Source organism: Periplaneta americana, chromosome 10 (assembly GCF_040183065.1).
Source record: "Periplaneta americana isolate PAMFEO1 chromosome 10, P.americana_PAMFEO1_priV1, whole genome shotgun sequence".
Classification (NCBI taxonomy): Eukaryota; Metazoa; Arthropoda; class Insecta; order Blattodea; family Blattidae; genus Periplaneta; species Periplaneta americana.
The window spans coordinates 173161022-173186983 of NC_091126.1; the positions used below are offsets into that span (position 1 = coordinate 173161022).

A 25962-nucleotide genomic window follows, 5' to 3' on the forward strand; every position below is an offset into this window, starting at 1 on the left:
TGATTTCTCGAAGAGATGGGTACCTAAGTCCATTTCGTGAAAACGTTGTTGAAGCTGCAAATTCATTAGTTGGGATAATCAAGTCAAATCATCTGATAGAACATTACATAAATTACAGTTTACATTGGAGGATTTAGTTTAGTTTTAGCTTTCCCATCAAAGTGAATATAGTCTGCTTGGGTAGCGTAGTTAGTATAGCTCTGGCCTTCTGTGCTCGAGGTTGCGGGTTTGATCCCAGCCCAGTTCGATGACATTTAAGTGTGTTTAAACGCGACAGGCTCATGTCAGTAGATTTACTTGCACGTAAAAGAACTCCTACGGTACAAAATTTCAGCACACTGGCGATGCTGATATAACCTCTGCAGTTGCGAGCGTCATTAAATAAACCATAATTTAATTTTAATTCAAAGTGAATCTGGAAATTTAACCACAGAAGCTTTAAAAGTATGAACCCCTTTTTCCACGTCTTATGTATTTGAAAAAGAGGCTTTTCATCTATGGTAACATTGAAAGCTAAATACAGGAAGCATTTGTTATGACTTGAAAACAAATTTTTATTTTGCATCTGAGTTTGAGAAATGCTGGCCTACATTAACCATAATTACACAGCTTTTAGAGAGGACTTGAAGTCATGAAGGTTTAGAGTTCTGTGTGTAACTATCAAAAATTACTCTCATAATAGTGTTTCCTCAAAGCCATTGCATATATTAGGTACTTTTTTTAAACTTTTGTTGTGTTTTCATTTCTTTCTTTTCCGTTTTGTAGTTTAAATATTTGTGTTTAATTATTGTTATTTTCTTGACACTCCCATAGGGAACCCGAGTACGAGGCACCCGTGCAGCATTCTTCCCGGACATGAGTAAGAAATCCATAGAATCTCTGTGAATTTTAAAGGAAAATTTGACATACAGTAACACTACAAGACTAGTTTCTGGTCTAGAATGTGTCTGAGTTGCTCTCACCATTTGATACATGTTTCTTTTTTAGGCATATGATCTTATACAATACACAATCATTTAATTCAATTTATTTGACTTTGTAATAACAATAACATCGTTCCCAATTTTTGTAAGTAAATAGTCCCTCCCCCCAAATTTTGTGTGTAAAGGAGATTGCTACTGAAGGAATTAAAAAAAAATATTTGATGAAATATTAAGGAAAATATGAGGCACTGTGGAGATAAAGGGCGAACTCAACATAGACGAATATTATTATTTATTCATTTTCATCAATTCTGAGCCATGGAGAACAATAGTGTGAGACAATTTTATTGAATTCACACTTCTTTCCTTTCGAAAATGATTGAAGAAAACCGAGCAAAGATTTCGAGCAATGCAGCTGCGAGTATGAAGAGAAAATTCAACAGCTCTCCTCCTCATTTAAGTAAGCGTTCTTGCTGTCTTGAGATTCATTGAAAAATCGTGTTCCTGTCTAATATTTGAGTTCTTTAAGTTCTTTCGTTTTGTCATGATGGCATGCCTGGGGATAATAAAAGAATTTTAAATACTAAAGTCTGATAGTGGCGTAAATTGCCGAGAGATAGAGGACTAATAACTAACATGGAATGAGAAGTGAAAATACAGTACTATACGCTACGAGTGATCAAACCCCCCCCCCCCCACATAAAGTACAGTACTCCATGGCACACGGGCTCTGAGAAACCCCATAAAGTTCAACACTCCAACCTTTAACTGATTGCCGGTGCAGGTCTGTGTAGAATACCTCGTCACGGACTCAGAAACTATTACCATTAACGCCACAGTAGACTCGAAGAAACTTCACTGCTGTATAAAGGATGTCGACGATCCCCGCTGTGTAGAATATGATAATTAACAGAGCTGGCCAATGCTCTGTTAGAGATGAAGCAGATCACCACCGGGTCTATGTAACTGCAATACGAAAATGATGTACTATCGGTGATGCGTCCCACGCATAACCAGAGTCGTTCCTATTCAACCAGGCGGGTCGAATCAAACCCGGCATTGGCGAAGTACAAACAACCGGCGAATCCTCCCGTGGAGGTTGGAGACTAGACGTCCTCTCTCTGACTCGCTTCGAACCCGAGACCCGTCTCTCGAGGCCGCTCCTAGCTCCTCCAGCATACAGCCGCCCCAATCCCTTTTTCTTCCTATCAGAGGAGGCGAAAATGGGGGGTGCGTTCACAACAAAAAAGGAACAATGTAGCCAACACTATCACATAAAATTCCCCCGCAGCATAAACTACACCACAGTTTGCTCAACATTTTTTCTTTTGTCATTATACTTGAAAATTTTAGCAAAAAGGTCTATTTAAATTTTTCTCGATTCTGTATACTTATATATACAGGGTGCAAGTGATATAACCCTGCACATTGAAAGGAGGGATAGATTACATGAAAATGAAAAAAAAATCTATTTTATATTTTTAGATTAAATGTATGGTTAATCAAATAATTGCATCGAAAGTTTAAACTTGTTGACAAAGTCGCAGTGTCAAAGATTCTACGCAGAGGCACTGAATTCATCCGACATGAGATGTAAACAAAAGCCTTCGTATTACAAAGACACCTGAAAGAGGAAATAAGGAAAAGTGTATTAAAGCATATGCTGGGAGAACTAGTTGGAAAATTAGAAGGTGGAGACGTCATTGCACAGGAAAGAATAGCAAGTGATGGAATGAAACAGCAGATTCCGGCAACCAGAAGAAAGGACAGGAAGCAGTATGAAAATGCAAAATGCAGCAAGAGCAACAGACTAGGGTGACGTCAACAAGCGATTGAGGAAAAAGGAAGAAACTTGAACTAAAATAATGTAGACAGGGGAGAACCAAAGAATGGCAAAGAGGAGCTGAGAACAGCAAAGAGAGTTCAATGAAACCAGCAGAAAGAATAAATATGGGTCAGCAATTACAAAAGGGACCAAGAGAAGAAGAAACTGAGATAAGAAGTCAAGATTCTGCAAGAAGTGAAAGGGATGAAGTAACATTAGCAACACCGAATAGAGGTACAGTAGAACCTCGATTATCCGTCACGCTATTAACCGATTGGTGGATTATCCGACTGTCTCTCTCTCTCTCTTTTTTTGCTGCAGAAAAATGTGAAGTACTGTATATGATGTAAGTACGCATTTCTTCTACAGAGTGTTATTACCAGCCTTTACCGTTACACAGTATGTAGTAGAAATGCTACCAATACTGGCAGTAGAAACACTTTCTTTTGGAAGGGCTATTTTTCACAACTTGTAAAATAGTCACTATCTGCTCTCAAAGAAATGATCCCAAATACTTCCACACAATTGCAAACCCATGCATCATTTAATAATTCTATTCAAAATGTCAAAAGAAAACGTGTTGAGCTGTTTGGGAAAGGAAAATCCGTGGCTCATCTCGTATACGACATTGGCAGTAGAAATGTGCACGATTTAATCGAATAAAACAAGGACAAAGTGCTATATATTACTGTATTTCACTGTTTTTATTAGTTATAACTTATAACCACCATAATAATGTGCAGTATGAAGACACTAGTGGTTGCAATATGGTAGTAATTTCAAATTACGAAAATATTATGCACTTAATTTATGAAAATATTTTATATTGTACGGATTATCCGATTTTTTCGATTAACCGTTCAGCCCAGCCCCTTCATTACCACGGATAATAGAGGTTCTACTGTATGTCAGTGGGAAGAAGTAAGGGACAGAAAAGTTATAACTTAAGAGGTTGGTGCATGAGTGACAAAACATAGGAAAGTGATAAAGTGAAAATGCTGATGGTGACTGAAAAGAGAGTAATGTAAGGGAATAATAGTGAAAAAAGATGAGAAAGATGTGTGTAATAGACAGGGAGTGATAAGTAGTGATTCAAATATAATAAAGAGAGTGGGAGTGGAAATATAATGAAAGTGTAGAGACTAGTTCGTCGGAAAATATACAGATTAGATTAGTTGGAATAAGTGATACGTGAATAAATAGGATTACAACTGTGGAAGAGTTCAACTTAATCTAAACAAATTTGGGAACAATTAATAAGGAATTGAGAGAAGTGAGTGTTTCACCATCATCATCATCATCGTTGGCGCTACAGCCCAAAATGGGCCCTGGCCTTCTTGATTCTCTGCCTCCTATCTTCTCTATCCCGGGCTCTCACTTCCCAGTTCCTACACTTCAATAGCTGCTGGTAATCTTCCTTGATTGAGTCCTTCCATCTTTTCCTAGGTTTTCCAGTAGGTCTTTTGCCATATATCTGATCCTGCATAGCCATCTTCAGTAAGCTTGAATTGTCCATTCTCTGAACATGTCCAACTCATTCCAGTTTTTTGAGTTTCACTATTACTGAAATCTCCCAATCTTTGTATCTATTGTAAATTTCTTTGTCATATCTTATTCTCCAGATCCCATTATCTCTAACAGGTCCGAGAAATCTTCTTAACACTTTTCTTTCAAAACTATTGATAATGTTTTCTGTTTTTTTGGTCATAACCCATGTTTCACATCCATAAATTAATACCGGGAATATCATTGTCTTGTAAAGCCTCATTTTGGTATTTGGGTGAATTTGTTTAGATTTGAACATGGCTAAAAGATTATAATAAGAACGATTAGCTTTAAGTATCCTGTTTTGTATTTCCTGATTTTCATTGTTTCTTTTGTTAATTCACTGAATAACAAAATAACACTTTCGGTGGATATCTTGGTATCCAACAAGCGTTCTAAGACAACTGGAACATGCTGATTCCGAATATGCAAACCATTTGTCTCTATTACCCACCGTTCTTGAGATATACGACATCAAACATTATGTTTAAGAACTCACAGACAGGAATTTCAGTAGAGCATTTATTGCTACATGGAGTAATAATGAACATGGCTTTAGCTAAGAAAATTATGCAAATGCGCCACATGGCACATAATTATAATAATAACATAGTTGAAGGCATAATACACATGTAAAATACATATGTACATATATAGAATATACTTCATTTGTGCTGAGCATTTGTCATGTCGCGCTCAAGCGTCCAGCAGTAGTCAGCCAATATCACTGCACTTCCATCGACCCTGATAGCATGACTCCATCACCGAGATGTCTTAATGAAAACGTTCATCATGTTCGTCACTGACTAAACCTAGGTTCTCGGGGAAGAAATCAAGGTGTGAGTCAAGGAGATGCATTTTGAGGGACGTGTTGCAACCTAGCTGTCTGTACGCACTGATGCACTTTTGCATAACATTCACATAGTCGATTTATTATTTGCAAGGAAATTGTCTACCACTGACTTCAATGCCACCCTTGCATCTCTTTGAGTATCATCCAGTAAGTCTTGGAAGTGGCTGTCAGCAATGATCTTCCTTATTTGTGGACCTATGCACACACCTTCTTTCATTTTCTCGCAACTCAACTTCGGAGACTTGTTACACAGGTACCCAAAAGCATCTGAGTCATTGTCTAGTGCCTTCATGAAAGTCTTCGTGAGCTCCAGCTTTATATGAAGCTGTGGGATAATAACTTTGTCATGCTCAACCAACAGCACACGAAGGACGATTTTATTTCCTGTCTGCATTCTATCTCTGACTGGCCAATTTTTCTTTATTTAGCGGTTCTTTCTGTCTCTGCTGTCCCACACGCAGATGAAGTAGCTGTACTTGGTGTACCCTGTCTGCATTCCCATGAGAATTGTGATAACTTTTAAAACACCACAGATACGCCAATTGTACTTGCGATAGCGTATTTTTTTAAGAAGTAGAGATATGGTTTCGTACGTCCCTTTCAGGTGCGTAGAATATGCAACCGGTACTGAAGCATTTCTGTTTCCGTTGTGTAATAATACGGCCTTCAAACTTGTCCTATATGAGTCTATGAATAGTCGCCATGCTTCAATGCTGTGTTCCACCCCGAGACTTGACATAAAACCTTGAACGTCCGTGGAGTATCAAATAGTGTCACTCATTGCAAAGAACTTCACAAGTTCTTTGTGTCTGTGCCGAAACTGTGAATTCGTTGTGCAAGGAAATTAAATTCTTTAAGACGTACCGAGCAGTTCAGCTTGACCTTTCATTAGTGCCAGGTCCCGTATTAGTGTAACATTATTCATCAAATAAATATCTTCTCCAGGTTGGTAGTAATCAGAGTCTGAGTCGTTGGCAGGAGATGAAAGAGGACATTCTTCTTGCATTTCTTCACTAACTGTGTATTCTCCAGATGCTGTTGGTATTGGACAAGTGACGGGATCATATGGAATTGGTTTAGAAACTGAAGAAACGTCAGGTTACTTTACAGATGCACGAGTTTTGGAGGAGAAGTGACGTTTGCCAAACAGAAATAACAGTCTGTGATGTGGTTGCTTCATTCACGCCATATCATAGGAACTCCAAATACCAGATGGTTGATCTTCTTTTCCTTACTTAACCAACCGCGCAAGTTGCATGCACAGGTCGAACAGTGAACTGTGGTGCCTACGACTTACTACTATCCACCTTCGAATCAAAGTATAGTTCATATGCTTTCTTTGCAAACGGCGTAAAAGTCTTCCGATGGGATTTGTCTATTACATAGCCGCACATGTAGCAAAACACTTCTGGTGAATTTCTACAACCTCTGGATGCCGTAAAATCCACCGTCCACTGTCATTGTCAATGAAAATAAGTAAAAAAGATACAAATGAAAGTATATTAATGCAACAGAACACAAACGACGAAATTTTCAGCATTGCATTAAGAATAACGAAAAAGACAAAGAAATTCGACTGCATTCCATGTAAAAATCAAATTTCGTCGGTAATTTCAAAACCTGACGTGATAGAGCAAAACGGTTTTCAGATTTGAAATCAGCATGAAAAACTACATTAGAAACAGTAAATATCACTTCAGATATCTACCACTTGTTTATCAGTGTTATCATTCCCAGATAATTAAAATAGTCCACTCTTTCTATTTTGTGATCATCTATGGTAATGCTGGGGATCATTGGACATGTTGAGTGTGTTTGTGTCAGAGTCCTTGTTTTGTCACAGTTAATGCTCAGGCCCACCTCTTTGGAAGATTGTTTTAGGTTTTGATAGCTATTTATTAAGTCATGTTAGGTTCTAGCCATTATATTTATGTCGTCAGCGTAAGCAGCAAGCTGTACTGATTTGTATATTAGCATACCGTTGGTATTCATATTCACTTTCCTTATCACGTACTCCAGGGCCATGTTAAAGAGCAGCAGCGCTAGCCCATCTCCTTGTTTTAATCCTCTTCCTACTAATTTTGATTGTGATATTTCTGTCTGGATTTTGATTTGAAATACTGTATCTTCCATTGTCATTTTAATTAATCTTAGTTTAGTGTTTAGTTAAGTGAAATTAATAAGAATGAGATGGATAAATGAGAAAGGGAAGGATTAGATAGAAAAAAGAAGGGAGGCGAAGCAGAGGTGAGTGAGAGAAGTCGTAGGAAAGTAATCAGGGTCATTTATATGTAAAAGTCGGATGATAAAAAAACGTAAACAGAATATGTATCCAAGGGAGTGATGGTACTGTATACAGAAATGTAAAGGGCCATTACGACTGATGTAAGCTGGTGGAATAAATATTATATATCATATCATATATATAATATTTCTCTCTGAAAAGGTCCGTTAATTCATTCATTCATTCATTCAGTGTTCTGCCCAAGGGCAGGTCTTTCACTGCAAACTCAGCTTTCTCCAATCTTTCCTATTTTTTTCTTTCCTCTTTGTCTCTTATGATCCATATATCTTAATGTGGTCTATCATCTGATATCCTCTTCTGCCCCGAACTCTTCTCCCATTCACCATTCCTTCCAGTGCATCATCCTTCAGTAGGCAGTTTCTTCTCAGCCAGTGACCAAATCAATTCCTTCTCCTCTTCCTTATCAGTTTCAGCATTTGAAGCATCAGCTGGAACAACGTTATAAGTTACATTTGGTAAAATTTACAGGAGCTGCAAAAATGTGTACGTGTACAACGTTGTTCTTATGAGGGTAGCAAACTTTTGAGTGAACAAATTTCACATACTGCATTGATAGACAGTTGCAAGCCAAGAAGTATAGCAAAGTAACATGACATACAACATTATTACACTGAAACACGCCGAATGAAAATTTTGTAACTTACAATGTTGTTCCAGCCGACGCTTCATTTTTCTTTCTTCACCCACTCTTTCTAACGTGGCATAATTTCTTATTCTGTCTGTCCACTTCACACATTACATTTTTCTCCATATCCACATTTCAAATGCTTCTATTCACTTCCCTTCACTTCCTCGTAATGTCCAAGTTTCTGCCTCCATTCAATGCCACATTCCATACAAAGCACTTCACTAGTCTCATTCTTAGTTCTTTTTCCAGAAGTCCTTAGATGATGCTCCTTTTTCTATTAAAAGCATCCTTGGCCATTGCTATCCTCCCTTTGACTTTCTGGCAGCAGCTATGTTGCTACTGATAAGGTAGATAATCTATTTAAGTCCTTTTTTTGTTGAGTTCGCCTGAATGAAATAATTTCAAATTCTTTTTAATCGAAAAAATGTTTGTTGACTTCGCCCTTTGTATTTGCAATGCCTCATATTTATTTTCATATTATAAAATCATTCTTTGAAGAGGTCAAAAACAAAAGTCAATTTTATGTTTTAAATATGAATTTATATGTGGGTGTGAAACTTAGGAAGCGAGTTTATGAATATAAATCACAAAATTCGTTAATTAAAGATACGTTTACAGCAATGAACGTGAAATTAAATTCAGATATATCGGTCTAATCTCGTGATAATGGCATCAGTAGAAAGTTTGAATTTTTTTCATGTGAACAATTTATTGAAATAGATCTGAGAACCATTCACAGAAGAATTTAATAGATGAGAAAGGTTTTTTTACTGAAGATATTAATTAAATTCTATTTTATAAAATATTATATTTTAAGCTAGTTTTATTGCGATCATTGCTTACAGGATTTAAAATAATTTTCATTAAGAATTGTAATGCTTTTTGCACAGAACATGCAGTTTTTATTCTAAGTTGTGAAAAACTCCCAAATATATATATAACAGGGCTGGGCAATTTACATGTATTTGAAATACATTTGTATTTTGTAATTTGTAAGGATTTTAGAAAGTATTTTGCATTTTGTATTTAAATACATAAACTTGGTGTATTTTGTATTTCAAATACTCAAAATACTTTCTTCTTCTTGTCAAAGTTTTGGATTTGGATTTGAAGAATGAGCTTTTGTCTTATTTGCCTACACATTTCAGATGTGCTAGCCACACACTTAGTTTTCTTGCCACAACTGATTTCCTTAATGCCATAAAGAAATTTCCAACAGCATCAAGATCCATCACCCAACACTTGCTAAATGTTCAGCATTATGGAATGCGTCTAGGAGACCTAAATCCTCAGAAATTATATCAGATGTCTTGAAATATTCATTATAGTTTCCTTGCCCAACTCGATGGAATTCTCTTTATGACTCAATCTCTCAAATATTGCAATTCAAACATGATATAAACAGTATATGTGAAAAACTGAGATTGTCAACCTTCAAAGTTGTTGAATTTCAGTACCTTGAATATTGTGCAGTTCTGAAACCCATTGTCGTAGCCTTTGATTTAATGCAAAATGAGAAGACATGCTATTATGGCCAACTTTTGCCCAAATTAATTTCCCTCCAAAACAGATTACATATTCTGTTATATAGTAATCTACGCCATCTATTCCAAGTAACTCCAATCCTAATAAGTTTGCTTTCATCAATATTTAAAGCAATGTTTGATCTGACCCCAGAATCAAATTGAGCTATTTTGGCAGTTTGCTTCCACCCATCATTTAAGATGGTTGGCTGACTACCTGACACTCCTTACGAAATGATAACAAGAGGACACAGAATATGTGCTTGAAATTAGCTGGGCAGTTCTCTGCTACACCTTTGGTCAGTTCAGAAGATGAAGACGATCAAAATAATTCTTATGTTTTCAACTCAAGTACAACAGACTTTGAAAAGCAAAAAGAAAAGAACTTGTCTCCTGCGGAGTATGAGCTCACACAGTTCTTCAATTGTAAGGGACAACCCTGTGTACTCTACAGAATTATCCAACAATGAAACAAGCTTTTATAGAGTATAATACAAGTTTGTGGTCTTCTGCGCCTGTAGAAAGACTGTTCTGTTTTGCAGGATTTATTCATTCACAAGCAAGGGGATCCTTATCTGATAAACTTTTTGAGAGAGTGGTTTTTTTTGAAAGGGAGCAGTAATTATTCATATATGGCATAATTTCATTGCTGACTGGGAAAAGGAAGAATGTTCAGTTACAGTGTTTATATAAAACTTCGAGGTAAAAATGTTTAGATTTTCAGTAATATTCTTATTTCTTTATATGTTGTCTCGAGTATTTGAAATACAGATGTATTTTGAGTATTTGAAATACTTGGATATCAGTATTTTGCCCAGCCCTGTATATAAGAAAGAAGTAATGCTCAAGTGATATGTTCTAGATATGTTCAGCCTAATATTGGGTGAGTGGATTGTCTGAGAGACATGAATTCAAGATTGAATTCATGGTTCACGGTGCATATATTCCTGGTCAACAAGATTTCGCGATTGAACTCACGGCACTAGAGTGATTGTCAAACAAAATACTACTTACTTTTATTTTTTTTAAATTATGCAGTCATGTACCTAAATGCACGTGTTGATGATTGTATGCTGTCTGCTAGGAAAGGTGAGTATACAACTTTTCAAAAATAAAAATAAATAGTATTTTCCTAGGCAATCATTCTAGTGATGTGACTTTAACTGCGAAATCTTGTTGCCAGTCACTCAGGAACATAATTAGGCTCCACTGCTCTTGAACTTCATGCCACACTCATGTTTCATAGATAATCTATTTACTTAGTAATACACACACTGCATTATGCAGAAGATTTTCATAATTTTGTGTTTAAATATGCTATACCTTATTCACTTTTTAAACTCGGTTATTATTTGATTTCCTATTTACTTTTTTTTTTTTTTTTTTTTTTTTTTTTTTAGATTACCATAAATGTCATTTTGGGTGTTATGCTTAAAGTTGTAGTAAATTCTGGTGCTAAGATTTTTATAGTACAGCATTGCAAATAAGCACGGAATATTTAGAGGCCCACCAAAAAATCTACACACCCATTTTTTTAGGGACCTGATTTATTGCATCTTAAAGGCAGGCCACCATGATTTGTTGACAAACCAGTTTTGAATGCATTCTGTTTGGGTCAAAAGTGGTAACAGATTGACCATTCATCTAATGGTCATTATGATACTTACTTACTGGCTTTTAAGGAACCCGGAGGTTCATTGCCGCCCTCACATAAGCCCACCATTGGTCCCTATCCTGAGCAAGATTAATCCATTCTCTATCATTATATCCCACCTCCCTCAAATCCATTTTAATATTATCTTCCCATCTACGTCTCGGCCTCCCTAAAGGTCTTTTTCCCTCCGGCCTCCCAACTAACACTCTATATGCATTTCTGGATCCGCCCATATGTGCTACATGCCCTGCCCATCTCAAATGTCTGGATTTAATGTTCCTGATTATGTCAGGTGAAGAATATAATGCGTGCGTTGTTATGATATGATATATTTATTTATACAACTCTTATTCATTTATGGTTCTCTGTATTCGGGCTCTCCATGACCTAATTACAATTTCAGTTACATCTGCAAGAAGCTCCATTTATTTCTACAACTCTTATTCAGTTATAGTTCTCTGTATTCGGGCTCTCCATGACCTAATTACAATTTCAGTTACATCTGCAAGAAGCTCCATTTATTTCTACAACTCTTATTCGGTTATGGTTCTCTGTATTCGGGCTCTCCATGACCTAATTACAATTTCAGTTACATCTGCAAGAAGCTCCATTTATTTCTACAACTCTTATTCGGTTATGGATCTCTGTATTCGGGCTCTCCATGACCTAATTACAATTTCAGTTACATCTGCAAGAAGCTCCATTTATTTCTACAACTCTTATTCAGTTATGGTTCTCTGTATTCGGGCTCTCCATGATCTAATTACAATTTGAGTTACATCTGCAAGAAGCTCCATTTATTTCTACAACTCTTATTCGGTTATGGATCTCTGTATTCGGGCTCTCCATGACCTAATTACAATTTCAGTTACATCTGCAAGAAGCTCCATTTATTTCTACAACTCTTATTCGGTTATGGTTCTCTGTATTTGGGCTCTCCATGATCTAATTACAATTTCAGTTACATCTGCAAGAAGCTCCATTTATTTCTACAACTCTTATTCGGTTATGGATCTCTGTATTCGGGCTCTCCATGACCTAATTACAATTTCAGTTACATCTGCAAGAAGCTCCATTTATTTCTACAACTCTTATTCGGTTATGGTTCTCTGTATTTGGGCTCTCCATGATCTAATTACAATTTCAGTTACATCTGCAAGAAGCTCCATTTATTTCTACAACTCTTATTCGGTTATGGATCTCTTTATTCGGGCTCTCCATGACCTAATTACAATTTCAGTTACATCTGCAAGAAGCTCCATTAGCGAGAAGGCAGTTTAGTAAGGTCTGCTTAATTTTTTCTTTACTACACTCTATTGATTATCTTCCTATCTACCTTGAAATATTTCACATCTTTCTAATAATTGCCTCAACAATTCTTTTGTTTCCTTACATTCAAGTACTTCCTCCCATCCTATGTCCATGTTGAACGCTTCCCAACACAATCTGAACACAGTCTCGTATGATGTCACTCCCTTCTCCTGTTACTATTATTAAATATCCATGGAAAAGAACCCTAATTCACCAAGCGGTATGCTAGGGTTTTAGTTTTGTTATACAGTATACTATTTATCTATACTACTTATTTTTACACAGATAATGGTGAAATATATATCTATAGTCTTTTAAAGATAAAGTTTAGCAAGTCTATAAATTGTCTGTAGCAACAAGGTTTTTTGATCATTTCACATAGTGGAGTCCTGTATTCAGTGTTGCAGTCCAGAAAATGTGTCTTTATTTGAAATCTCTTTGCTTCAATAATAGGACAGTCAAACAGAAGGTGTTTCACACTGTGAAGGTCTTCGCGGCAGGAGCATGTAGAGTCAATGTCTGCTGGAATGTTGAATCTGTCGAAGTAAGTTCCAAATTTCCCATGTTCAGAAAGAAACTGCGTTGTTACGAAAGTAGGTTTGAAGTGATGGATTTTGAGTCGGTCATGGATTGTTGGGAAGTAGGTGTCTCTTGTTAGTGATCCTGTTGTGCTTGTCGTCCATCTAGTATTCCAGTTTTGATGAGTCTGTTGTCGTATTTGTTTCTTGATATATGATATCGGTTGTAAAGTGTAGGTAGGAGTTTCGCTGCTGGAGGCTGCTGCTTTCGCTAGCTCATCAGCTCTTTCATTTCCTCTTACACCAATGTGTCCATGGACCCAAGTGAGGCATATGTGGTGTGCATACTTTTGAAGTGATTCCCTTGCTTCTGTCACTAATGGGTGATGGTTGTACTTGTCAGCGATGCAGTGAAGGGCAGCTTGGGAGTCACTAAATATGCGCGCTGGGTTTTCGTTCTTGATGCACCATTTCATAGCTTCATTAATTGCTAGAAGTTCTGCCTGAAAAACTGTGCAATAAGGAGACAGTTTTATCTTGGTGCAAAATATTTCGTTATCATTGTGGTAGGCAACAAATGCGCAGCCCCTTCTCCTGTTCTATTTACTTTATGCCGAAAAATACTAAGTTTTTTCCTCTGCTTATCATCCCAGTATATGACCTTACTAAACTGCCTTCTCGCTGATGGAACTTCTTGCACACATCTGTCTCGAACACTAACTGCTGTAGAACGTTCATTAAGTTATTAGTTGTTTCAAATATTAGCATGTTCCTTGAGGTAAATTTTATTCCATTCATACAATTGAAACACGTTCACACGCAGCTATAGTAGACACTGGTACTGTTACAATAATTGAGAATAATGCACAAGAAATCTTGAAATGGTAAGGCTAGCTTGTGACATTTTTCTCAGTTTTTTTTAGAAGGCAAATCTTTGTACAATTTTTATTTAAACCATTAATCAGTCAACTGATCTTCACTGAATTTTGGAGGGAATCTTTGAAATGTGCCAGTATTTCTTCCTTTCCAGCTTCAGCTAAATGCTGTACAACCTCCAAGTTTGACAAAACAGAAAATGTATTACTAAATCTTTTCACATAGAACTGCAGATTCTTCATCATATTCTTATGATTTGTTTGGAAAATAGCCTCCTCCAAATAATTAATATCCACTATAACTACCAAAATATAACCACTAAGTTGGTAATACTGATCATTCAGTGTTAGCCTCACTTCTTGCTAATGCAACTTAAATGCCATCTAGCAGTAATGGAAACTTAAGGTTACCAGACATCCCTATTTCCCGGGGACAGTCCCCAAATTTTTTTTTTCTGTCCCTGGAATGTCCCCAGATTTAATCATTTTTTCTGAGATATCCCCGGATTTTCATTGTAAATTATTAGTATATGGTTTAATGATCCTTGCATATTGCTGTGATAAATTTTTCTAATACAACTTTTTTGCTACTTTCTCATCATGCCATAATGAAACTGAAGGTAGGGACATAAATTCAGTTGAGTCTTCTGTTATTACTTACTGATGGCTTTTAGAAAACTCAAAAGTTCATTGCCACCCTTACATAAGTCCACCATTGGTCCCCTATCCTGAGAAAGATTAATTCAATCGCTAGCATCATATTCCAACTTCCTCAAACCCACTTTAATATTATGCTCTCATCCATGTCTCGGCCTTCCCAAAGGTCGTTTTTCCTCAGTCTTCCAAGTAACACACTCTACGAATTTTTGGATTCACCATGCCCATCTCAAATATCTGGATTTAATGCTTCTAATTATATTAGGTGAAGAATACAATGAGTGCAGTTCTGCATTGTGTAATTTTCTTCATTCTCCTGTAACTTCGTCCCTCTTAGCCCTAAGTGTTTTCATAAACACCTTATTCTTGAACATCCTTAACCTCTGTACCTGTCTCAAAGTGAGAGTCCAAGTTTCACTACCATACAGAAAAACTGGTAACATAACTTGTTTTATAAATTCTGACTTCTCATTTTTCTGAAAGCAGAATGAATGACAAAAGCTCCTCAACTGAACAATAGTAAGTATTTCCCATATTTATTCTGCGTTTAATTTCCTCTAGAGTGTCATTTATGTTTGTTACTGTTGCTCCAAGATATTTGAATTTTTCCACTTCTTCAAAGGATAAATTTCCAATTTTTATGTTCCTATTTCATACTATATTCTGGTGACGTGACATAACCATATACTTTGTCTTTTCGGGATTTACTTCCAAATCTATCTGATTATGTGCTTCAAGTAAATGAGAAATACCTATTATTATTCAGTTGAGAAGCTTTTGTCATTCATTCTGCTTTCAGGAAAACGAGAAGTCAGAATTTATAAAACAAGTTATGTTACCAGTTTTTCTGTATGGTAGTGAAACTTGGACTCTCACTTTGAGAAACAGAGATTAAGGGTGTTCGCGTAGGCTTCCGCGGCTGGTGTACATGGTCTGTGGATAAGCTTCGGGGCTTCTACCACGTTGTCTTGGTGTTGGTGGCTGAAGTTTCGACCGCTGTGTTGTGGTCATATATACGAGCTCGCAGACTATTTCCTTATCCAACTGCTCTGAAGATGACCACAACACAGCGGTCGAAACGTCAGCCACCAACACCAAGACAACGCGGTAGAAGCCCCGAATACTTATCCACAGACCAGAGATTAAGGGTGTTTGAGAATAAGGTTCTTAGAAAAATATTCGGGGCTAAGAGGGATGAAGTTACAAGAGAATGGAGAAAGTTACAGAACGCAGAACTACACGCATTGTATTCTTCACCTGACATAATTAGGAACATTAAATGCAGACATTTGAGATGGGCAGGGCATGTAGCACATATGGGCGAATCCAGAAATACATATAGAGTGTTAGTTGGGAGCCCAGAGGGAAATAGACCTTTGGGGAGGCCGAGACGTAGATGGGAGGATAATATTAAAATGGATTTGAGGGAGGTGGGGATATGATGATAGAGACTGGATTAATCTTGCACAGGATAGGGACCGATGGCGGGCTTATGTGAGGGCGGCAATGAACCTGCGGGTTTCGTGGGGTATTTAATTCCTTTAAATTCACTGTGTAGAATACCTATATTACCGGTATAATAGTAATAATTTATTATTATTATTATTATTATTATTATTATTATTATTATTATTATTATTATTATTATTATTATTATTATTATTATTATTATTATTATTATTATTATTGAAAATGTTATCATTTCTTCTGTTTCTCACACCCAAAGCCTGTTCTCATTACAGCAAATATACCAAACAACGTGGCCTTACTAATGGATAATAATAATCCAACTAACTTGCCGTTTATAAAAGTGCTGGTTTTGTATTAAAATACGGTGAAAAGCATTAGTACTTGCGACTAGAGACGTCATGTGTGTGTTTGTCAGTCGCACATCTCGGCGTGTGTATAATATTGTCCCAGGTGTAAGACAAAACCACGGTCGATTACAACGTTAAACATACGTAGAAGACAAAGGATATCCTTCGCGCCTAAATGATTTCTCACAATACATTGATTTGAGAGAGTATTGATGTATTGAATTGTAATTCTTGCACAGAATTGTGTATCTGTATGCTAATAATAATGAAATTCTGGCAAGAATTTTACAAAAACTTACTTGGAAATGTTCTCATGCTCTAAGACTATGAATAGATGAAAATAAAGGAGTAGCCTGTTTCTCTGCAGTACTTCTCCAGAATTATTGCAGTAGTAGTTGTGTTAGTGCTCAGTTGATAGTAAACCTGATTCAAATTAATCGTTATTAAGTCAATCTGATTTAGTCCACCGGCAAAGCTTGCGAATTTTACGACGGAAAAACCGACGATCAAGCAGGTTGCCAATAATCTGTTAGTTTATATTTTATCAGTAATCTGTCATTGAAATAATAGGTTTCAGAACCAATCAGTCCTGTCCCATATAACTCTAAATATTATTGCATCCATCTTCAGAACTGTAGGTACCCCATGTGTTGAAACCCACAATCCTATTATCCTACTGACTGCTCAAGGTCAAGTAATGAACTGCATTTTCCACATGTGCTTACCCCAATCCTGGACCATTCTCCTCAACTAAGTCAGCTGGGACAGCCGATATTACCATTGCTTCAGTTCACAGTTTTCAGTTCAGTGACTAGTGCGTGGTTTGTACTTTGTACGTTTGTACATGACTTTGATCCGGCAGTTCGAAATGCACAGATAATAGTTTAAAATGCTGTGTTATAATTTAATTTACTTTCGTATAGATATATATCAAAATTATATTCCTAAAACTAGCTGTACCCGTGCGCTCCGCTGCACTTATTAGAAATAAATATAAAGTAATAACATAATTAAAATAGAACATTGGGTCCAGGGAACATTCGTGTTTGATACAAGAATAAATTGTTTAATATGTTACTTAATTTAAATTGTATTTAAATAATTAAAATGCTATCATTTTGGTCCAGAGACCACTCATTTGGTGCAAATATAATTCGTTTAACATTTTCCTAAATTAGTCTTGAATGCATCCTTTAATAAATCACTCCTAATTAATAGAGTTGATTGTGTACGAAGATAATTTTTATGTTAATCTTACTGTGCATTTTTTTTTTTGTTAAGTTTATTTTAGTCACGCCTTAACATCTGTGGTTATGTGGCGTGTTTATAATGTGTGGGTATATCAGCAGGCCGTTTTTACTATTGTTGAGTTCCTGTTTCTATTGTGTGTTGTAGATGGCTTGTGTTCATGTAACTGATTATAGGCTTTGGTTAATGTTTTTGGTATTGGCAATCGAGGCGGTGATGAATAGTGGCATGTATCTTTCCAATCCAGCATTTGGCTTTATGACTAAGGGAAATCATGAAAAACCTCAGTCAGATTGGTCGGCCACGGGGTTTGAACCCGGGACCCCCGAATACGTGTCTCAAATGCTACCGCCTGAGCCAACTCACTCGGTTGTATATCATTGTTTATGCAAATAAAAAAATGAGGTACCCTACATAAATATAATTTCAAGAAATTATGCACTACTGCCATAGAATGAATAAATTTGTTTTTCTTCCTACTAAAAATTTTAATATTTTGCACACAGAAGTTACGGAACAACGACACTATAATCTGAAGCGGCGGTGGAAATGTAATGTATTGTTATTTTAAAACTCTTGTATATCCTTAAATATCAGTCCTATCAAAATTTTTCCGGGGATAAAGCTTATCGGAAATCATTTTTAAAGAAACTTTTGTTATGTAGCATTTTTCATAAAAGTCAATAATAAGCGAGATATTTCGGTTCATTTAATTCAGACCTCCTTATAACCCCCCTTTTAAATAAAATATTTTGAATGCCATATAGCCTAAAATCTAAGTTACAACGAACTTATTTTATGTTCCAATTTTCATCGAAATTCGTCGAGCCATTATCGCGTGAAAAGGTAACAAACATCCAGACACAGACAGACAAACAAAAATTAAAAAAAAAAAAAAAAAAGCGATTTTCGGTTTCAAGATGATTAATTATACATGTTAACACCAATTATTTTTGGAAAAGAGAAAATTACCAGAAAAATTTCGCTTACAGATTTATTATTAGTATAGATGTTTGTCATATCTGTGAAAATAGCAGTTCAAATTTATTATGTATCTCCAAATCAAAGTTGTAGGTAAGTAAGTTGTGGCATTGTTGTGGTCAACGTGACGCGAGCTATCCACTTCAGGAACCACGCGAACACAGCAGAATTCAATGCGTTAATTTATCTTTATCTTTATCTTCCTATAATACAAATACTTGGGGTGTACTATAAGTAGTAACATGAGCTGCTGCCAGAAAGTCAAAAGGATAGCAATGGCCAAGAAAGCTTTTAATAGAAAAAGGAGCATCTTCTGCGGATCTGTGGAGAAAGAACTAAGGAAGAAACTAGTGAATTGTTTTGTATGGAGTGTAGCATTGTATGGGGCAGAAACATGGACATCACGACGAAGTGAAGAGATGCGAATAGAACCATTTGAAATGTGGATATGGAGAAGAATGGAAGTGTGAAGTGGACAGACAGAATAAGAAATGAAGCTGTGTTGGCAAGAGTGGGTGAATAAAGAATGATGCTGAAACTGATCAGAAAGAGGAAAAGGAATTGGCTAGGTCACTGGTTGAGAAGAAACTGCCTACTGAAAGATTCACTGGAAGGAATGGTAAACGGTAGAAGAGTTCGGGACAGAAGAAGATATCAGATAGACGACATTAAAATACATGAATCATATGAGGAGACAAAGAGGAAGGCAAAAAATAGGAGATATTGGAGAATGCAAGGTTTGCAGTGAAAAATCTGCCCTTGGACAGAACAATGAATGAATGAGAGAACCTATTCAGAATTTTTCTACTTTGCCGAATCACTCTTCCACCTTACGACGAATGACAATCTGCGTTTAACAGCATCCATTGCATGTTGTTCGGGAAGAGGCTTAGCCTTAGTGAGATATAACAGGTTAAGACGTTTAGATGTTTAATCCTGCATCAAATATAGCTGTTGTCAGTTTATTTTAGGTTGACAGGTGCACATCCCGATTTATGACAGCTGTATTATGAAAATTACATCGTGGATGTCTCAATCTAATCTTGGGAAATACCCCTTATTAGTACATTGTGATGCAGTGTTATTGCTCCCTTAAACGTTACAAGTTCATAGTTTTTCACGACCGTAGCTAACAACGTGAAAACTGTGGTAAAGCGGCCAATCGTTACCTCAGTAACTGTAGTTTTAGACCAAAGCCTAGAGTCAGAATTCCATCTACTTACACCTGTCACTATCAAATGAAGTAAATGACATAAGCTGGCTTTCTTCTGAGATGTGTTGAAAGATGTGTTTGACTAGATGCACAACAGTCCGTGAAAGATTCTGCTAATTGAAAAGGTTCAAGACAGTATTGGAGGTGATTTCCTTCGGAAAGTCCTATTTCTTCTTCCAGAATTTCCTCTTTCACAATTATTTATCAAATGACGTAGATTAGGAAAGTTGCTCTCTTGTGGTGTGTTCTCATTTTCTACCTACGTACTTTTCATGTTCATAAAAATAAACAAAGAAAATTATGAAAATAAATCTAGTAATTGAGAAATAACTTTATACATCTTGATTACACAACTTTTAACACTGTATCACTTCGGAATATGTATGATAAGACTTTCTTGTGTTAAATTCTAACGTACCTTGTTTACATGTTCCGACCTATTTATGGGTCATCCTCAGAACTGGTCGTTGTTGGTCTTGGCGCCTCTTGTTTTGTTTCCTATGAGGTTGTGTTCATGTGGTATAATGTAGAGTCAAAGAGTGTGTGTGTTCTGAAATTGAGTTGTGTGTTGAGAATTTCGTTGGGGTGTGTTTTCATGTGTCTGTATATTTGATATTGTTCTAGTGTCTTTAGTTTCTGGCTTTTTGGTTGGATGTGTAGTATTTCCATGTCTGCGTTGATGTCTCTGTGGGTGTGGTTAGCATTTGTGATGTGTTCTGCATATGTGGAGGTGTTTTGTAATTTTGTTATGGCTGTGATGTGTTCTTTGTAACGTGTAGGACAGACAGGCAGATCATTTCAAACAGTGGACTCTTCAAATGTAAACTTACATGCAATGCCTTATGTTAGGACTTTTTAATTCAAGTTTCTGGGCTTTAGATTTTTTAAATACTCATGTTATGATTTACGTCCCGCACTGTGGCGTCGTAGTCTAAGTCATCCTGCCTAGGACTCGCGTTACGGAATGCGTGCTGGTTCGAGTCCTCATGGGGGAAGAAATTTTCTCATAAAATTTCGGTCAGTGTATGGGACCGGTGCCCACCAAACATCGTGATGCACTTGAGCTACGATAGGTAGCGAAATCCGGTTGCAAAAGCCGGCTATAATGGCTGGGGAGATCGTCGTGCTAACCACACGATACCTCTATTATGGTTGGATGATCGTCCACCTCTGCTTCGGCGTGTGAAACGTGAGGCCAGCAACCGGCTGGGCCCTTCAAGGGCTGTGGCGCAACGGATTATTATTATTATTATTATTATTATTATTATTATTATTATTATTATTATTATTATTATTATTATTATTATTATATAAGAGTCCCAAAACTTTGATCGCGGTTTATGGAAAACATTTTTTTCACAAAAATACACCATTATCTCATAAATTACTGGAGTTACACTCAGTTTCCCTTTGATATCATACTCAGAAAAAAATTAGTGAAAATAATAGGTAAATTAATTATCATAATTAGTTAATTTTTTATCAACAGTAATCTCACTAGAGGTTTTGATTTATCTAGAGAAAATCAAAACTCGAGTGGGATTTAATTGACTATTACACGATTAGAAGAAAGTATATAAAGAATAGAAGTAACGAAGTACTCCAATACAATAAAATATTGACTTACGAAAATACAACTGTCTTCAAATGTATTATTGTATCATCTCATCATTACAAATATTACGCTAGATGCATGCTAGATGGCAGTAGTGTGTTATGATTAGCTGTTTTCTTGTTATCAGTTGTGCCAACTATGGAATCTTCATTGAACTCTGTAGACGGTTACTAGTCAAGAAGGCTTTGTTGATTCAATTTCATTTTTATTAAAACAGTTGCATTCCACTTCAATTATCCGGATCCCAATAATCAACGTCACTTGACAGATGATTTTCAATAAATCATAGTATTAAACAATCTCTGATACGTGACTATCCATAATATCATATAGCAGAAGCTATACCATAACCTAAATAATATAAACAAGTGTTAGAAAAGTTTTAATTAGAGATAATGAAATAAAGTTTTAATTAACGATTGTGACATAAAAAATAAATATGAATAATTTTAAAAGGAACAGTTATTGAAAGTACAATTTTCAAATTTGAATGTTTTAGTTGTTGGTGTTTCAGTTGATGTTATATTGGACGTGTGCGTAAAAGAAGTGAACTCGTTGATATACATGGTGTATTACTCAACTTATTCAGGATTTCCGAATGGTGCTCTTCATTTATTTGTAAATAGGGATTCAGGGAAGATGCATAGCTATGACCAGTGATCTTTATTCTTGTTCTTGAATGCCAATGCGAGTCATATTTGAAACTGCTGTACATCGACTGGAGTGGTTTGTAATTTTCTGTTTTTTTTTTTTTTTTTTTTTGTGACGTCCAGACCAGTGCAGTTTGAAATGTTGGCAAACAAAGAAACAAATGCTAGGGTAGTGATAAAAATAAACAAATGCTAGGGAAGCGATAAAATTAAGCAAATGCTAGGGACTCGATAAAATTGTGCGGTAAGCAGCCATGATTGGTTGAAAGATGTCCTTTCGTACCGTTTTATTGGTTAAAAGTAGTGTGACGTAGTAGAAGTGTAATAGTCGTGGTTAGAATCTTGAATAACTCTTTCAAAGGCTCAGCGACCTCATCACACGATAGATAATCTATAGTAAAAATTTCAACTATTTAGCTAAGACTATTACACTCTTACTACATCATACTACTTTTGGCCAATAAAACGGTACGAAAGGACATCTTTCAACCAATCATGGCTGCTTATCGCACAATTTTATCGCGTCCCTAGCATTTGTTTAATTTTATCGCGTCCCTAGCATTTGTTTAATTTTATCGCGTCCCTAGCATTTGTTTCTTTGTTTGCCAACATTTGCAACTGCGCTGGTCTGGACGTCAATAAATATATATATATATATATAATTACAAACCACTCCAGTCGATGCACAGCAGTTTAAAATATAACTCGCATTGGCATTCAAGAACAAGAATTAATAAAAATCACTGATCATACCTATGCATCTTCTGAAATCCGATTTACAAATAAATGAAGAGCACCATTCGGAAATCCTAAATAAGTTGAATACACCATGTAAGCCTAAATCAACGAGTTCCACTTCTATTACGCACACGTCCAATATAACACCAATTGAACCACCAACCACATTCAAATTTGAAAATTGTACATTCAATAATTATTCCTTTTAAAATTATTCATGTTTATTTTTTATGGCATCGTCGTTAATTAAAACTTTTCTAACACTTGTGTATATTAGTTAGGTTATGTTATAGCTTCTGCTATATAATATTATGGATAGTCATGTATCAGAGATTGTTTAATATTAAGATTTATTGAAAATCATCTGCCAAGTGACGTTGGTTACTGGGATTCGGATAATTGAAGTGGAATATTGCATTTTAATAAAAATGAAACTGAATCAACAAAGCCTTCTTGACTAGTAACATTGCCATCGTGTATAATAGATCAAGAACTTCTCGACGAGAAGGCATTGCTCACTACTGCCATCTAGCGTGTTCCACTCGCAGATTTATAGATAAAATCAAAACGTCTAGTGAGATTACTGTTGATAATTTCTCCAGAAATGGATCACCAATATGCAGCAATTTAACGTTGTTTATATAGGCTGGAGATGTCCCCTTAAATTATTCTACTACTACGAGCGTGGTTTTATTTCCATTCCTTGTTTGGGCATTTATAAACTTATCACTGAACGGTCACAGGGCATGGAGGGGGGAGGACTCATGATGTGGAATTAGCGCTAAACTGCGGAAACTCTTGATGCCCTATTCGGAAGCAGAGTCTGAACCGTTGCTCGACACAAAGAAACTGTGCAGCACAGTTTGCAAACGAATGAGTTGCGCAGTTAGAACATATATTATAAGTACAAACAGAACTGTCACTGTATGCTGTATGTCTGTGTCGCAGTGTTTGGATTTCACTGATGCTGTTTTATTTGAGTTCTGTTGCGACGGTTTATTTATTTGGTTTTAAATTGTAATTCTGATGCCGACACTTGTAGTATAATTGCCTCGCGCATGCTGTGCTATATTGGAGCAGGTGGCGTGACACCTGCAGCCAGACACGTCACTTCTGTTGCTTGGGATAAAACACACATTCTACTGTTACAATTTCATTTTATATTTCTCAACGAAATCTCCCTCCATGATACATTGCTTTGTTAGCGAATGAAACATACGTACTTCACGAGTAACTGGATTCCTCCCCACACACGCAAGCGGATACGAACTAAACACAAAGGAACAGGGGTTCGATTGCTGACGCATCTCTCTAGATACGGAAAAATTTGACTGCAATCTTGTTTAATATTATTTCCCTGTTATTTTTATACAATTTCTCTGCAATCTTTATATTTCTTTTGACTAATCAGCTTTGTTTTCTTTTTCTCACTATCGTTTCATTATCATCATTTCCTTGTCTGGTAATCTTCGTCACCGTCATCATCATCCTTTCCTTCAACTTAATCATTCATTTTTATCTTCGTTACCTCTAACAACTGATCCTACTTTGTCATTACCATCATTATTTTCCTTGTAATTGAAGTCTTGAATGAAAAAAAAGTCTCTGAGTGCCAAAACTAACATTCTGAGGAAATCGTGTTTAAGAAAGTACTCGTACATATAAAAGAAATTAAGTAATAATATCACAAGTTTTACGTAATATATTTATGGTATACATGAAGGAAGATAAACGTAGTCTTCGTTAGATATGAATGTGATATGCAGTAGATACATGTTTTCCTTGAACTCCGAAAGGCACAAAGGTATGAAGTTTCATAATCCATTACGTAAATAGAGGCCAAAATTACACTTAAGTGGGTCTATCGGCATGAGCTTGTTTATTAAGTGGAGGTATGTAAAATGCCTTACATGTGCCTTCATTTAAGTATGCATTTTTTTTTTTTTTTTTTTTAAGAAATTCGGGTTTCTGATACATTGTGGGAGGTTCACAGTTATTTGTATCTTCAAATTTCACTTCTTTCTGCAGAATCTTCTTGGTTTTCCAGGCTTCCTCAACATTCAGCGTCATTAGTGCTTTAGTTACACCAGGATTATTGTTGCTGATATGTACCTGTTATTCCGATATTTCAAGTTTACTGATGTTAATGTCAGATCTGATCCACAATAAACGAGGAACGGAAACGAGAACGAAAAAGAGAGAGGGAGTGAGTGTGTGTGTGTGTGTGTGTGTGTGTGTGTGTGTGTGACTGTGACTGTGGTTGTGATTGTGATTGTGACTGTGACATAAGAGTTGCTAAATTTTAATTTTGTCATTCTGGGTTTCGATCAGAGACTATCTGTTACCATAAAACTACAGACGTGGACAAATTATTAGACTAAAACGTTTTTCTTGGAAACATAATAGAATTCGTCATATCAATTATCAGTATAATTCACAGATCTCTATTGTTGTAAATATAATAATTGTTTACATCTTCTGTTATACTTTTCCAATGGTTAAGTATATTTTGTCTGGCTGTGTTGGTACTACTGGTGTTTTAATTAAATACTGCGGAAGATATTCAACAGTCTGTTCTCCCATGGCCTGCAAGAAGACCGGACATGAACGAAATTGAAAATCTGTGATCTATACTGAAGAAGAAACTGAACAAAAGAAGCTTACAACAAAACATGGACTCATTTAAGCACTGTCTGATATCTGGCTAAATGATGCTGATATTCAAAGAAAGTGTCAAACTTTGGTTTCCAGCATCCCTGACAAAATCAACGTGTTAATGAAGAATAAGGGAATGTTCACAAAATATTAGTAACCTCCAGACTCAATTTTCTGTTCATTATTTCTGTGCAAAATACATTTTTGGTCTTTATTTCTGCCGATAAATACAGCTTTGTTGCACATATGATTATTTTAGTCTAATAATTTGTCCACGTCTGTATTTGGTTGTACATTTTGTAGCAAGGAGGCCGTGTCATAATTTCATCCATCATTTCTAACCTAGAAATTCAGTAGAATCACTTTCAATATAATATGCTACTGATACGTGTATATGTGACCCAACAGTAACAAATATAAATGAGAAA

The 25962-nt window shown here is 36.1% G+C and overlaps 1 protein-coding gene across 2 annotated transcripts in view; it reads left to right on the forward strand.

Moving 5' to 3' along the window:
* LOC138708156 (enolase-phosphatase E1-like) overlaps positions 1-25962 on the forward strand; it is a 116420-nt gene that overhangs the window by 33727 nt on the left and 56731 nt on the right. The window contains exon 2 of one of the 2 annotated variants that reach the window (XM_069838411.1): positions 814-859. The exons of the other annotated variant lie outside the window; for it this stretch is intronic. Coding sequence (XP_069694512.1) covers positions 814-859 — 46 coding nt within the window. The remainder of the gene's footprint in view (positions 1-813; positions 860-25962) is intronic. 2 annotated transcript variants of the gene reach the window in all.